A 13,851-nucleotide genomic window follows, 5' to 3' on the forward strand; every position below is an offset into this window, starting at 1 on the left:
TCTAAGAGTAACAAAGTCAGTTAATCTTTAAAAGTCCAAACTACCCTTATTAATATACAAAAATTACGTTTTTCCCTCATCTCTTTGAAAACCCTGACTTCCTGGAATCTCCTCATCTCCCATTGCCGAAAGCCCTAACTTCCAGTGGAAACGGGAGAAATTAAGCAGCAGCCATGAAGGTGTTCGAAATCAATGGGCACTCTCTCTGTCTCGCCCTCTTCACTGACGTCTCGAACTCCAAGTACTCTCTTTCTCTCTCTAAATATTTCTTCCTTTTGTTGTACTCCACTCGGTTTGGTTTCCTAGAAAAGGGATGATAAATGTTCTTTCCTTTTGTTGTACTACGCTCCGTTTGGCTTCCTAGAAAAGGGAGGACAAGGAAAGAGGAGATTTTTTGGTCTTGTGTGTTTTATTTGCTTACCTTTTTTTTTTTTCCCTATTTTATTGGAAAGAATGAAAAGAAAACTCAACTGGAGTTGACGGACTAGTGTTGTCAGGATTGGTTGAGTATGGTTTTTTTAGGAAAATTTTTAAATTTATTTTCCTAGCAATCCAACGAAACATTAGAAATGAAAACTGTTTCTACTTTATTAGAACCAAGTAGTTGACCCGTCACTGTGGAAATTATTCAGTTTTATGCCATAGAAAGGATCATGGGAACTTGTGATGCATATATGTCGTCCTTGATGGTGATGATGATGATGATGATGATTGAACATCCTGAGGATGTTTCTTTAGAATAAAACTAAACAAGGGCTATGTTTAGTTCTGGAAAAATCATTTTTGTTAGCATTTTTTTTGCTTAGTACCTTCCGGAAACCTAACATAACCTATGTGTTTTAGTGGAACGTAAGTTCTCATAGCATTTTTTACACGATTCATTTAGAGTATAGACATTGGGTTGTCCATCTGCTTGTTCTTTGTCTGGTGAGTGGAAAACTCTTTTGTTTAGATGTATTTTAGTTTCTAAGATTCATTTAGTTAGAATTACTACAAAAAAAAAAAAAAATTCAGAAGTTTTTTGGGACTTGTTTGTTAAGAAAAATAGTAATTTGGGACTTTGATTGTAGTAGTTGAGAGTATTCAAAGAAGGATGCTGAAATAACATGGCACTTAATTCTGATTCTTCAACTAAAAATGTGGCACTTAGCAGGAAGGAATTTTGAGGAGGAGAGAGGTTGGATATATGGCATTGTTGATTAGATGAAAAGAGAGTTTTATAACTTTGTTTGATCTGAGGAAGTAAAATTCTTTATGACCTTTTCATGAGAATGATGATAAAAATGAGTGGTTTTGCTTTATCATTATTTGTGCCTAGATTTGTCTCAGAAGCTTATTTTTGTGGAAATTTCACCTTCATCCTCGGAGGAGATGTGAATTCTGATATCCACTAGGACTTCCCTTGTTAATTTTTGTTGTGACAATCAATATATGCTTTATTCTTGTCATCCTTTGGGTAACCCTTTTTATCTGGCTTTTGATGATTTAGATCCTTGTACGATAGAGTTGAAGTATGCTTCATCAATGTGTTTTGTGGCATGGCCTGTGATTTTGAGATTCCTTTATGCTTTTATCCTTCTTCATTAAATCTGACTTTGCATTATGTATTTGGGCTGTTCTCCAACCTTTTTATTTTCCTGGTTTTTTCATATCTTGGTTGGTATGTGCATGAAGTTGCTATAGTCATATCATAATCTGGATTCAAGCAGGGTTTCCTATCTCCAATTATAGTTGAACTTGGATGCTGAAGTTTGGCTGACATTTCAGAAATTCAAATATTTAAGGTGGTAGAGTATCTCATATTTATTAGGTTGAAAGTTGGATTAAACTTTTATAAAATAAATAATTGGAATTGTCTAAACAATGTTTTTTTGTGAGTCTAATTAGTTGTTTAGAAGGTGGATATTTCATTTCAACTTGAGGGTAAAGGTTTTGTTACTCCCTGTTTTACAGATAATGAAATTTTATGTTTGTTGACTTTGTTCATGTATAGCTTCTGATGTATCTTGGCATGTGCCTAAGTGAAGTTCTTATTTATTTCTCTTGCCATGAGCCAGAAATATATGTGTATATTGAAGATCCATAAAATATATTTCATTTAGATTCTTTGGTAATCTTTTATAGATGAACCTTAATATAGTAATTCAACATAGAATTTTTTTTCCCTTTATTGTTGCACGACTAGAAAGATAACATATTTGATTAAGTGGCTTTAGCCATTCAGTTTTGCTAATTTTTGGGGACTTAACATTTTTCGTAGCTCATTCAATGTGCTCATTTCTGGGGTAGGACCTGAGGGTTTGTGGCCGCCCCCCCAGCCAACTGTAAAGTCCAACTAACAGTTTTTGTGAGTAAACATCGTAACAATCCAATTGAGTTGGATAGGGTGATCAACATAACTAGATTACTTACAGATAGGTGAGTGCAGTCAAATTGGCTATGCTTGGTGACAGCAACCCAGCCATAATGAAGTTTGTTAGATTCCTTCAAGCCCCCAAACATGTGGCACCCCAAATAAAAAATAGGATCTATGAACACCTACAATATTAATCAACTATAACTTAGTTTCTATATAGCTAATTGAGGAAAAGAACAATTCTAATGAGTGTGTATGAGTAAAAGAAATGGAGAGAGTGGCTATCATCTCTAGTGAGAGTCCTTTCATCAAGTGGCAACATTTGAAAGACCTCCCCAGCATTGATCACAGGCCCAATGGGTATGTCAGCTCCGGGAGTCATGACAATCTCAGTCAGCCCAGAGAGAGGCCCCATAAACCATCTCACCATCGGTTGTAACATTCAGATTAGTGAAAAAGTTCTTGCCATTAACAGAAACACTGAAAACCCTCCAACTAAATGGGCTGGGCAAGGATTCTCTGGCACTTGTTGTTTTCTTTGTTTGGGATGTCGTGGGTGCTTCCATTAGCGGTTAGACAGATGTTGTTAGGTTGGCACAAGTCTTTCGTGGGTAAGAAGAGGGAAAAAAAAGTGCGGCGAGCTACTCCTATATGCCTTTTCTGGACAGTTTGGAAGGAAAGAAACAGTAAGACATTTGAAAATGAGGGGCATTCGGTTCAAGGGCTTAAACTTTCTTTTCTTTGTAACCTTTGGGCGTGAGTTAAGGTATATTTAGTTTCCAGCCCTTCTTCCATTGTTGATTTTGTGAATTGGTTGGGCTCTCGGTTTGAGCGGGTGCTGTTTTTCATTGGGCCCCTTTTTCTTTTTTGAGGCGCTCTTAAGCATCCTATGTATACTTTGTGTGTACTTTGGAGTGCTTTGTTTTAATACATTGCTTTTCACCATTTAAAAAAAAGGGGTGGTTGGGGGGTTGGGTTGGGTTGGTGTCCTATTATCTTGGAAGTAGAGTGAAATATAGTAGTTGTTACTGGGAAGAGGCACAGTAGGCCACTGGACTTGAAGTGCCTTTCCTTTGCTTGTTGTGATTGTTGCCTTAAAATGCCTTTAGTGGTGGCATGTTCCAGAAATCCGATGGTGTTATATTAGAAGGGCTCTCAACTATAGGATTATTATCCATGAATGGTTCCCAGAATCGGTTGTATGGATCATCTTCATATATTCACTATAAGAAACTCCTCAAGGTTCAGTCTACATATAAAACTTGGTTTTATATTCCTCTGCCTTATAAGGGGTACAACATGCTGTGCCTGCACATATCTTAATTTTCCTTTCATTTTCTTAGATTGCCAGTGTTAATCATTGAGATATTGAATGGGATTGAGGTCATTACTTGTTCTTTTTGTTCTGGTGATGATCACTTAAATGAGTAGTGCTTAGAGAAGTTATGCATGGAAAGTGTACTTACCTAATGTTATTGTCATTGGTGCCAAAATTGTGTCTAGCAACAATGTTAAGCGCATACTGTGTAAAATCAGTGGAACTATACACAAAAGCCTCCATATTCTCCAGCTCAAGAGCTGTAATAAATGGATTTGAAACCGTCTTCCCATTCCTGGCAAGACAGATGCTGAGCATCTTCCTCATGGCAGTCGCAACAATCTCATAGTATGAGGTGAGCCCCTTTGCATAATCCTCAGTCATGTTAACAATGCCCCACTTGGTTCCATCAATGTTCTGCTCAAAAACCAGTGGCTCATTCCTTCCAAAACCTCCATAATAGTAGGCAGTTCTTATTAGATACTTCCCTCCTTTAATCACCGGAATCATGTAACTGTACTTCTTTACTGACTTGTCTGGAAAAATACCTCAATGTAGACAGTATTGATAACAAATCTGGTGTGTTGAGGGTTGATGTGTTGCCAACAGAAATGAAGCCTTCATCGGTAATAAATTTCAGGTTGGTTGTGACTATCTCATTGGTTGGACCACAGTTTAGAAGGACACCTACCAAATAACACAAAGGTTTTCTTAAATTAGAACATTTACACCCTGCATTCATTCATAAAAAAACAGAATCCAACATGGTAACATGTAATCTAAGATCAGGAGAAAATACTATAAATCTATTCAAAGAAGGGAATGCAAAGAGATTTGGAAAATTGTAGGATTATATTTTAATGTGGGTGCTATATGGTGGGGTATAATTGATTACCTCTGGGTGCAGGGAGGGCATGGAGGGATGGTAACAAGACATAGGAAGAAGACAGAGAGATGGTAGAAGGGCGTAGAGAGGGTTTTTTTTTTTTTTTTGTGGAGAGAGGAATGCTTGGATTTGGGTCTCATAAGGTTAACACACTAGGGGCCTCTGACTGAGTCACTGCCTTGTGTTTTTTGCTTTTCTTTCCTTCTTCTTCTCTATATCCACTAAGCTATAGATGCTTGATGAAAAATATAAAGTTAAAAAGTATTTTTAAAAAAAATGTAGAATTAAGGAAAAGGAAGACTGGATTATTATTTATAAGAAAATTAAAAATATGATTATTGCGCACCAGGTAGGGGTCGAATCTATGACTTTCTGCTTAGGAAACAGACGCTCTATCCACTGAGCTACAAGCGCTTGATGGAAAATATAAAGTTAAGGAAAAATAAGATTGGATTATTATTTATAAGAAAATTAAAAATAGGATTATTGCGCGCTAAATAGGGGTTGAACCTATGACTTTCTGCTTAGGAAACAGACGCTCTATCCACTGAGCTACAGGCACTTGATGATAAATTATGCATAATTTTATTTAAAGTAAGAATATCAAATTCAGCTGGCCGCCTTAGAAGTCTAAACTACCCTCATTATTATAGAAAAATTACATTTCTTCTCATTTCAAATTGCCAAAAGCCCTGACTTTCAGTGGAAACGGGAAAAATCAAGTAGCAGCCATTAAGGTGTTCAAAATCAATGGGCACTCTCTCTGTCTTGTCTCTTCACCAACGTCTCTAATTCCAAGTACTCTCTTTCTCTCTCTAAATATTTATTCATTTTGTTCTACTACCTCTTTTGGCATCTAGGAAAATGGAGGAAAAGGGAAGAGGAAATTTTTTTGGCCTTGTGTGTGTTCTTTTTTGCTTTCCTTTTCTCTTTTCCTTGTTTGATTGAAAAGAAGGAAAAGAAAACTCAACTGGAGTTTGACAGAGTAGTGTTGTCAGGATTGGTTTGGCAGAGGATTTTGTTAGGGAAAGTTTCAAATTTATTTTCCTAGCAACCAAAGGAAGCATTAGAAATGAGAAAACTGTTTGCACTTTATCAGAACCAAGTAGTTGACCCATTGCTTTCGAAATTGTTCAGTTCTATACCATAGAAAGGATGATGGTTCAGAATGCACTGAAAAGTTGCTGTGGCCTGAATGTTTATGCAAATGTTTGCATTTGTGATTGGTACTCATTTTAGGAAATTTATTTTCCTCCTATTATTGTTTTTGATGGGGTGGGAAGTTGTTTTCTTATGAGTGAGGGATTGTTTTGCTCTTCCTACTTAAGGATATATATACTAAAAACCTGAATTGATGGATGGTGGTGCATTTAGTAAAAGCTGTTACTTTGTAAAACTACCCTCATCCCAAAATTTGTAACCTAGCACAGTTTGCAAATTTTGAGAGCATGGGTCTGGAATTTTGTAAGTCCATGGAAGGAAATTTTTGCTAGTTGCTATTATGGAGTTTTCATATGGTGTAAAGAAGACCTGATGGGTTATACTTGTTCTCATCTCCTACCCTTGGTAATGCATGAAATTTTGTGTGAATTGCAGAGCGTTTTGCTTGTGTAGTTGGTCACTCTTTTGGTGGATAACCAGAACAAGTATAATCCTAGGCTTTTAGCAACTATGAATTTTTATTTATTTTTAAATGATGTAGAGTGCCTGTTGATGTTTGGTGGGTTTTTTTGGGAGATGAAAAGGTGAATGAATTAGTCTTCATTTGTAACCAAATGTTATGTGTTTTGGTGGAACCTAAGTTTTCATAGGCCTTTTTTACATGGTTCATTTAGAGTGCAGACATTAGGTTGTCCATCCACTTGTTTTTTGTCTAGTAAGTGAAAAACTCTCGTTTCCAATTCAAGATGAACTTGGATGCTGAAGTGTGGCTGACTTTTCAAAAATTCAAATATTTAAGTTGGTTGAATATCTTGTATTGATTAGGTTGAAAGTCAGATTAGACTTTTGGAAAATCTAGAATATAATTGGAAATGTCTAAAAAAATATTTTTTTTTTGTGAGTATAATTAGTTGCTTGGGTCAAGGTGGATTGCTCATTTCAGGTTGAGGGTAAAGGTTTTGTTACTCACTGTCTTACAGATAATGAAATTTTATGTTTTTTCATGTATGGTGAAAAAGAATAAAATATTTTTTTGTTGATCCCCTCTGATCTGAGCCCCAGAGGGGATCCTCTACTTAGCTGTGGCCAAACCAGCATCCATCATCCCTACCAGTGAGATGGGAGGGGGTTCACTCCTCCTATTGCCTTTACCCAGCGGCTAGACTCTCAGTGCATCTTGAATCCTTGACATGTGCCTAAGTGAAGGTCTTATTTGTTGCTCTTGCCATGAACCAGAAATATACATATACTATTATGAAGATCAATAAAATATGTTTTATTTAGATTCTTTGGTAATCTTTTATAGATGAACCTTAATACAGTCATTCAACATAGAATCTTGTCTTTATCTCATAGATTGGGGTCCATCATTTTACATGCAACCCATGTAGGAGACAAGCTAGAAACATAATATAATTTGATTAAGTGGCTTTAGCCTTTCAGTTTTGCTGAGTTGCGTTTTGTTTTTTGTTTTTTGTTTTTCTTTTATGGTAGAGAAAATTTATAGATCATTTTAAAGGAAAAAAAAAAATCTGCAAATCAGATGATTATCTATTCTATGTGCATTTCTTTACACTATTGAGCTCTTATTAAAGTTGGGTTTTGTTTTGTTTTTTTTGTTTTTCTTTTATGGTAGAGAAAATTTATAGATCATTTTAAAGGAAAAAAAAATCTTCAAATCAGATGATTATCTATTCTATGTTCATTTCTTTACGCTATTGAGCTCTTATTTAAGTTCATTGGATTGGGCTTCTGCATCAGAATGAGCATTTCGTGTGATAAGCTGGATGTTTGACTCATAGTACTGCCTGCTCTCCCTTTTTAGCAAAACAAATTCCACATCTCATGGCAAGAATATTTTCTTGTATGGCTTTCTTGGATAAGGCAACTATTTTCTAGTTTTATTTTTTTATTTTTTATTGTTCTTTAATTTTGTTTTCCTTTGTTGTTGTTGGGGGCAGGGGAATGTGGGTTTCAGGGATTGAGGAATGGTTTGTGTTTGGCATGTTCCTTTTTTATATGAGCTTTCTTTTCATACAAGGTGGTCCAAATTCCAAAACATAAAAAAATAAGCGAATTTTTGGTGCACTTTGTATAGATTCTGTGTACATGTGGTGCATTGCACATGATATTTTTTTATTGGGTGTCTAAAGCCTGGGATAAACTTATTGTGCTGCAGGGAACTCCTGGATTCTATGCAAGCTGGAACACTGGAGCCAGAAGTTGCATTTCTTAATGCATCACTAGTAAAAACTTTAACCATTCTCTATGTCTCTCTCACACTGATTATATGTGCACACTCATGTGTAGCAAGCACACATACACAGTGTTGTCTCATTATTTCTGGGTCTTAACATTGCTTCCATCAATAACTGAGGCAGATTCCAGATGTTTTCCCTGTTCTAGCAGCTGCTCATAAAACACTTCTAGCCAAATCACGGGAGTCACTGACCACACGCACTCTTCATTCTGAGCTTGTTTACAATTACTCAGGATCTAAGCATGTAATCATCTCCTGCCATTTTATTTTTAAGTACTGTGGTTCATTGCTTGATTTTTTTTCTTTTCCCCCAATTTCATTATAACTTATAGCATTCAATTCTTACTAGATTACAGAATCCCTTAAAAGATGTGGTATCTCTGACCGCTCAACATATGTCCTTGTTGCTCGGTTCAACACTTCTCTTGATGAGGTGAGATTATTATATCATGAATGATATAGTGTTGACTTGCTTTGTGATGCTACGGTTAACCAATGGTAGAAAACAATTACAGTAGCCGTGTTTTTGTGTTTTACTTAGATGAAAGACATAGACAAACTTATCCATGGAAAGGAAATTGACTTGGAGGAGATGGAAGGAAGGGCAGACCAAGCCCAGATACACAAGGTTTGTGAATTGAACAATTTAGGTTCGCTATTGATTTTTGTCCATAGTATGCTGGTTTTAGCTTCTGATGCTCAATGGTTTAATCCTCAGCACTACAAAATTACTGGCCCGGAACTAGGAATATCCTCACTTGCAGATGCTATTACATGCCGGATCGCTTCACGTGATGCTTTGTGAGAAGCAAGAGTTACTTTTCTTGTTTTCCCCATGTCCATCTCTTGTCATCCGCCATTGTTTTCCTTCTCAGAGGATGATATTCTAGGATTTCAATCTGCAACTCGATGCAACACGGTGTTTGTAACGTTACAAATGAATGACTTAAACATCTTTATTACAGCAAAAACCAGATCTATTATCTGCAGTCCTCCATATGAGGATCATGCCAAACTTTGAAGAAGGTATTCGGCTATATGCTGCTATGGAAATACCGGTGTCGATTTGCTATTTTACTTATAAATTGCTCCCTGTTTGGCTCAAAGTTTTGATCAGCAAGGAAGTTCTTAACAGAGTGTGGAGCTATAAGAGCTCCCAAGATATTTGCCAGGATGGGAAGCATTATCCAGAAAGGGCTTAGTCCTACCATGTTAATTAGACTGCTAATTTCTGAATTCGACACATTTAATGTGGACACGCCATTAAATGTGCATGATGCCATGTTTGCTTTGTTCCTTGGAAGTTGGAAATGAAAGGAAATGGAGTGATTTCTCTCTTGGATCTCAAGTGTGTTCTTTGGGATTCCAAGATTTGGCTTCACACATGGAATGAGTGTGGGTCTCATTTATTTATTGGTGAGGAAATTCATTCCTTTTCTTTGGAGCCTATTGCTTTACTTTGTATTATGCAAATATTGTTTAATTTAAGGTTGTGTTATGCAATTTAATTGCCAACATTATGTCAATAAAAATGCTTCTTCCACCATCCAAGTATTTTTTAATTGAAAATTTAAGGTTTTTTAAATAGGAGAATAATTTATTGGTATAAGTTTGTTTCAATGTGCAATTTCTTCTCTTGCAGGTTATTTTCAAATAAATGTAATATTTTCTGAATTAGTAAGGTATGCTCTGCTTGAATTTTCTGACTCCAATAATTTTTTAATAAAAATAAATTAAATAACTTTAATTTTACTTTAGATTACTTGTGTATAATAAAGTAGAAAAAAAAATTAATTCAAAATTTATTTATTCAAATAAAGCTCAAAAAGATTATATTAATAAGTTTTAAGAAATGGGTTTTTATTCCAATGTCTTTATTCTCCATAATCATAAATTTAATTATTTATTGTTCAAGAGTATTATTCATTTTATTTTATTTTCCTTCACAATTAGTAAATAATTCAAAACAACTAATTTCCTAATAATTTTGTAAATTCTTTAATGAAATTCATTATTATTATTTTATTCCATTTCTGGAAAGGGATAGTAAAGGTGCCATTAATTTCTCAATCAGACAGCACCCATAAAAATGTGAAACTTTTTGCAGCTACGCAAACTTATCATAGAAGGGAAAACCTTTACACCATGAAAAACATGTTCTCCGTGTCCAAAGTAGATACACGCAGAAGCCAATTCCAAACCAACCCCCCCACCCAAAAAAAAAAAGAAAAAAAGAAAAAAAAAATCAAATACAAATAAAGAAAGGACCCCATGGCAGTAGGATCCATTCTTCATACTCCCTTCAAGACGGCAACACCACCTAAAGAAAGACAGTTTAGAGATGTCATCGCTTATTAGAAATGCTGAAAGAGCTGACTTTCAATGGGGTTGCCACCACCAGTGGAGCTTCCGGTGAGTCACTAACTGCAAACTTGTCGTGCATGAATCGACTCTCGACAATGGATTCATCCTTCAGTACAATCTTGTAACAATAACAGCTCTTGAGCCCTTGCTGATTCTGGTAGCACTCATGACTACTGTTTTTCACCTGCTGGAAGTTCCATATCACGCTGAACTTGCCCACTGTTGCAACTAGATGCCGCTCTTGTTTCCCATTCTCAGTCACCTGGAAATACAATATAAAATGCAACACATCCATCAGTCCAATTGCTTTTTTTTTTTTTGACGAGTAGTCCAATAGTTTATCTTTGACGACTGGAACTGAAATGAGAAACATGGAGTGTATTCGAAGTTTAAAGAAATTCTAAAAGATCCATGGTGTTTTGTTAATTGAAAAAAAAGGCATCACTTGCTCTTTTATAAGAATCCATGTTTGAAGGTGGCAAAAGAAGTATTCAAGTTGCATGCACCCACCTGAGCTATTTTTCTTCTCCCCTACCCTCCTCCCCCCCCTCCCCCCCCCCACCCCCCAGCCCCAACAACCCCAAAAGTGAAAAACAAATTATTTCAGAAGAATAACAAAGTATCTCCACAAATGCTTCCTCAAATCTAGCATTAGAATGTAGAATAGCGTACTTTCATCTCCAGTATATGCAACCACATAATCCAAACAAAAACCAATGTGACATTGATATCCAATAAAAACCACATTCTCGCATCCTTGTAAAGTAAATCTCCCTTAAAGCTGCCTCCAATCACAAATTAACCTAAAAACCAATTAGCTCAATCATTTTTATTTGGTGAGAAACTATTCATTTCAGTCTTCCAAATTTTCTAAATCAGTTTAGATCAAATATCTAAAAAAACCATTCTGGCATATAAGTGAAGCAAATTTCCCTATAAAATTGCCTCCAATCACAAATTAACCTAAATCAATTAGCCCAATCATTTTTTATTTAGTGAGAAACTATTCACCTCAGTCTTCCAAACTTTCCAAATCAGTTAGATTGAGAGGGGTTCAACAGGTTCAAACTGACAACTGCATCCAAAGGAACAAGTCTAGCAATATTCTAAAATATCCAGTCTTCAAATGGGGAAAAAGGCGTGATTTCAAAATATTCAGGTTGAAACCTATAAAAAAAGACAGGTTGAAGAACCCGAAAAACACTAGCAAAGGACATGATTTTTCCTTTTTAGTTATGCTATTAACAAGAAATGTGATTCTGATAATATGCACAAAGAGTGTGAAAAGAAAAGCTGAAATTGAACAGGATTGCCAACAACAAAAGTGACAATGAATAACCTGCAACAAACTAACAAAATATCATGTAAGCTCTTATCAGCCAAATTTAAATGACCAAGATAGAAATGTATGGATCAAGCAAGACATAGCATGAAATATGGAAGACATGAATCAACTTACCCATGAAAATTGGCCACCGTGAAATTTATTATCCACCCCAGCCATATGTGAATCAACAGGAGTCAGCTTCAACAGTCTGGGAGCTGGGATCTTATTTCCCATACGACCACTGAATCCAGTCTTTGTCTTCCCATCCTTGTCAGTGAACGAAGTGCAGATAAGGATCAAAAAAGTGTCTGCTGTACCCAATATCCATTTCCCATCATATGTAACATCAACATGAGTAATAGGTGAGCCAAGCCCCGGGAATGCAGTCTTAGCCTGTCTCATAGAGGTCCTCGAATACAACCTTATCTTCCCATCCAGTGACCCAACAACAATTGAACCATCTCCAGTAGTAGCAAAGCACTGAAAATTTGTCCCTCTAGAGAATTGATGCCCTTGTGTCCAGTGCAATACAGGTGAACTAGCAGTGGTGATATTCTGCACCATCCCTCTCTTCTCCCGCATATCCCATTGGCACAATCTATTATCATCCAATCCCAAAAAGGTTGATTGCGAAGGATCCAATTGTGAACCCTTAGCATCATTTGTAACATCCCTCATGGTAATATCTGTCCCATCCTTCTCAAACTTCCATTCGGTCACAATCTTCCCCGTCTCAATATCAAGCTGGTGAAGCCCTGTTGCATGAGGCTTCCCATCCTTCAATGGGCTCATAAGAAGCATGTTTGTCTCCGCCTTCATCAAAAGCCCCTTCTTTGGGGTTGCACCTCCCTTATACCCCCCATTATCAAATTTGACATGAACCCCCTTTCCATGAATCCCATGGCTAAAATTCTTAACAACCTGAACACCTGAATCACCCACCAAGAAACTATTATCCAATGCCCCCAACGCCAAGCTTTGGATTCCTCCATTTGTGGCTGCCTCCTCAAACTCCTCCATCAAATCATTGGTCGATCTCGCCTGAGGGCTTTTCCACGGCCCCTCCTCGGCATCCTCCCACATGGAATCGTCAGCCACCTCCGGCTTCAACCACCCGATAAAGTCTTTTCCATAAACCTTTACTTTATTCTCCTCCGTCGCCTTCACCCCATACACATTCTCAAACAAGCAATCCTGAAACCGAGTCACAAAACTCCGATAGTCACCATCCCTGAAAAACTTCATCGCCCACACGCCTTTGCACACAAAATCAACCCTCCTCTGCTCCCCAAACATCTTAATTTGCATCTCCGTGGAAACCCTAGCTCGAATCTTCGACCCCACCTTCAACACCCAGAACAACTCACTCCCACTGCCACCACCACCCTCACCGTCATCCTCATCCTCATCACCACCGTCCATTTTACACGTCTTCACGAGGGAATAGAAGGCAATTTTCTCGGAAACAATCCATTTCGCTTTGGGGGCGTTGCCACCGATGTGAAGGTAGAGCTTGACAGCATTGGGCAAATCAGGGCTCTGAGAAGGGTACTTGAGCTTGAGATCCTTGAGCTTCGCATCAACCTCATCAAGAGAAGCTGAGATAGAGGTCGGGGTTAGGGTTTTGCGTTGAGTACCTGAAGAAGAAGTAGGGTGGTCGGAAACGTCGTCGTATTGCTCCTCCTCTTCTTCTTCTACTTCGTCATCTGATGAATCAGAAAGGTCGAGACCTTCGCGACTGTGTGATCCTCCCATGGTTGGGTTCGATAGAAATGAAGAGCCAAATTTCAAATATTATTTTCAGAGCTTCGTGATCTGAATTCTGAAAATACGGTTAGTTAGTTAGGGTTTTATATATAGACGGTGCAGTCACCGGCTATGCCGGTTGGTGTTCATCACACGCCGCGATTTGCTTCGTGTCCAAGTAATTAGTCGATGCGTGTACGTTCGGTGTGGTCTGATGACGGGCCTAAAGGTTTGGACCAATCGCAGCCAATTTTTAGTAATTATTTTGGAGTTGGGCCATGGTTTATGGCCCAAAGTTGAATTTAGGCTTATATTACGTCGGTTCAAATTTGATGGGAGACCAACTTTGCCATATCGTATGGTCAATGATCAATAGATAAGTGTACGTTCGGTACTGTCTGATGACAGGCCCAAAGGTTTGGCCCAATCCAAA

The 13,851-nt window shown here is 37.3% G+C and overlaps 2 protein-coding genes across 2 annotated transcripts; one reads left to right on the forward strand and one right to left on the reverse strand.

The window, feature by feature from the left end:
• Positions 1–78: 78 nt before the first annotated feature.
• LOC100262310 (uncharacterized) lies at positions 79–9,323 on the forward strand. The gene is made up of 6 exons (XM_002285111.5): positions 79–241; positions 7,901–7,967; positions 8,103–8,225; positions 8,331–8,414; positions 8,523–8,609; positions 8,700–9,323. Exons 1-6 carry the CDS (start codon positions 174–176, stop codon positions 8,784–8,786), a joined length of 516 nt encoding a protein of 171 aa, XP_002285147.1. The 5' UTR covers positions 79–173; the 3' UTR covers positions 8,787–9,323.
• Positions 9,324–10,071: 748 nt separating this feature from the next.
• Positions 10,072–13,593, reverse strand: LOC100265781 (protein CYPRO4). The gene is made up of 2 exons (XM_002282124.5): positions 11,805–13,593; positions 10,072–10,607 (listed from the first exon to the last, which is right to left on the reverse strand). Exons 1-2 carry the CDS (start codon positions 13,425–13,427, stop codon positions 10,326–10,328), a joined length of 1,905 nt encoding a protein of 634 aa, XP_002282160.2. The 5' UTR covers positions 13,428–13,593; the 3' UTR covers positions 10,072–10,325.
• Between the last annotated feature and the right edge of the window lie 258 nt (positions 13,594–13,851).

Source organism: Vitis vinifera, chromosome 3 (assembly GCF_030704535.1).
Source record: "Vitis vinifera cultivar Pinot Noir 40024 chromosome 3, ASM3070453v1".
In the NCBI taxonomy this organism is placed as follows: Eukaryota; Viridiplantae; Streptophyta; class Magnoliopsida; order Vitales; family Vitaceae; genus Vitis; species Vitis vinifera.

Excerpts from the sequence above, each read along its gene's own strand:
- LOC100262310 (XM_002285111.5), top strand. The coding sequence starts at position 174 with ATGAAGGTGTTCGAAATCAATGGGCACTCTCTCTGTCTCGCCCTCTTC. Across the intron at positions 242-7,900 it reads ACTGACGTCTCGAACTCCAA|GGAACTCCTGGATTCTATGC; the intron begins GTACTCTCTTTC and ends ATTGTGCTGCAG. Across the intron at positions 8,226-8,330 it reads ATTACTCAGGATCTAAGCAT|ATTACAGAATCCCTTAAAAG; the intron begins GTAATCATCTCC and ends AATTCTTACTAG.
- LOC100265781 (XM_002282124.5), bottom strand. The coding sequence starts at position 13,427 with ATGGGAGGATCACACAGTCGCGAAGGTCTCGACCTTTCTGATTCATCA. Across the intron at positions 10,608-11,804 it reads ACGGTGGCCAATTTTCATGG|GTGACTGAGAATGGGAAACA; the intron begins GTAAGTTGATTC and ends TTGTATTTCCAG.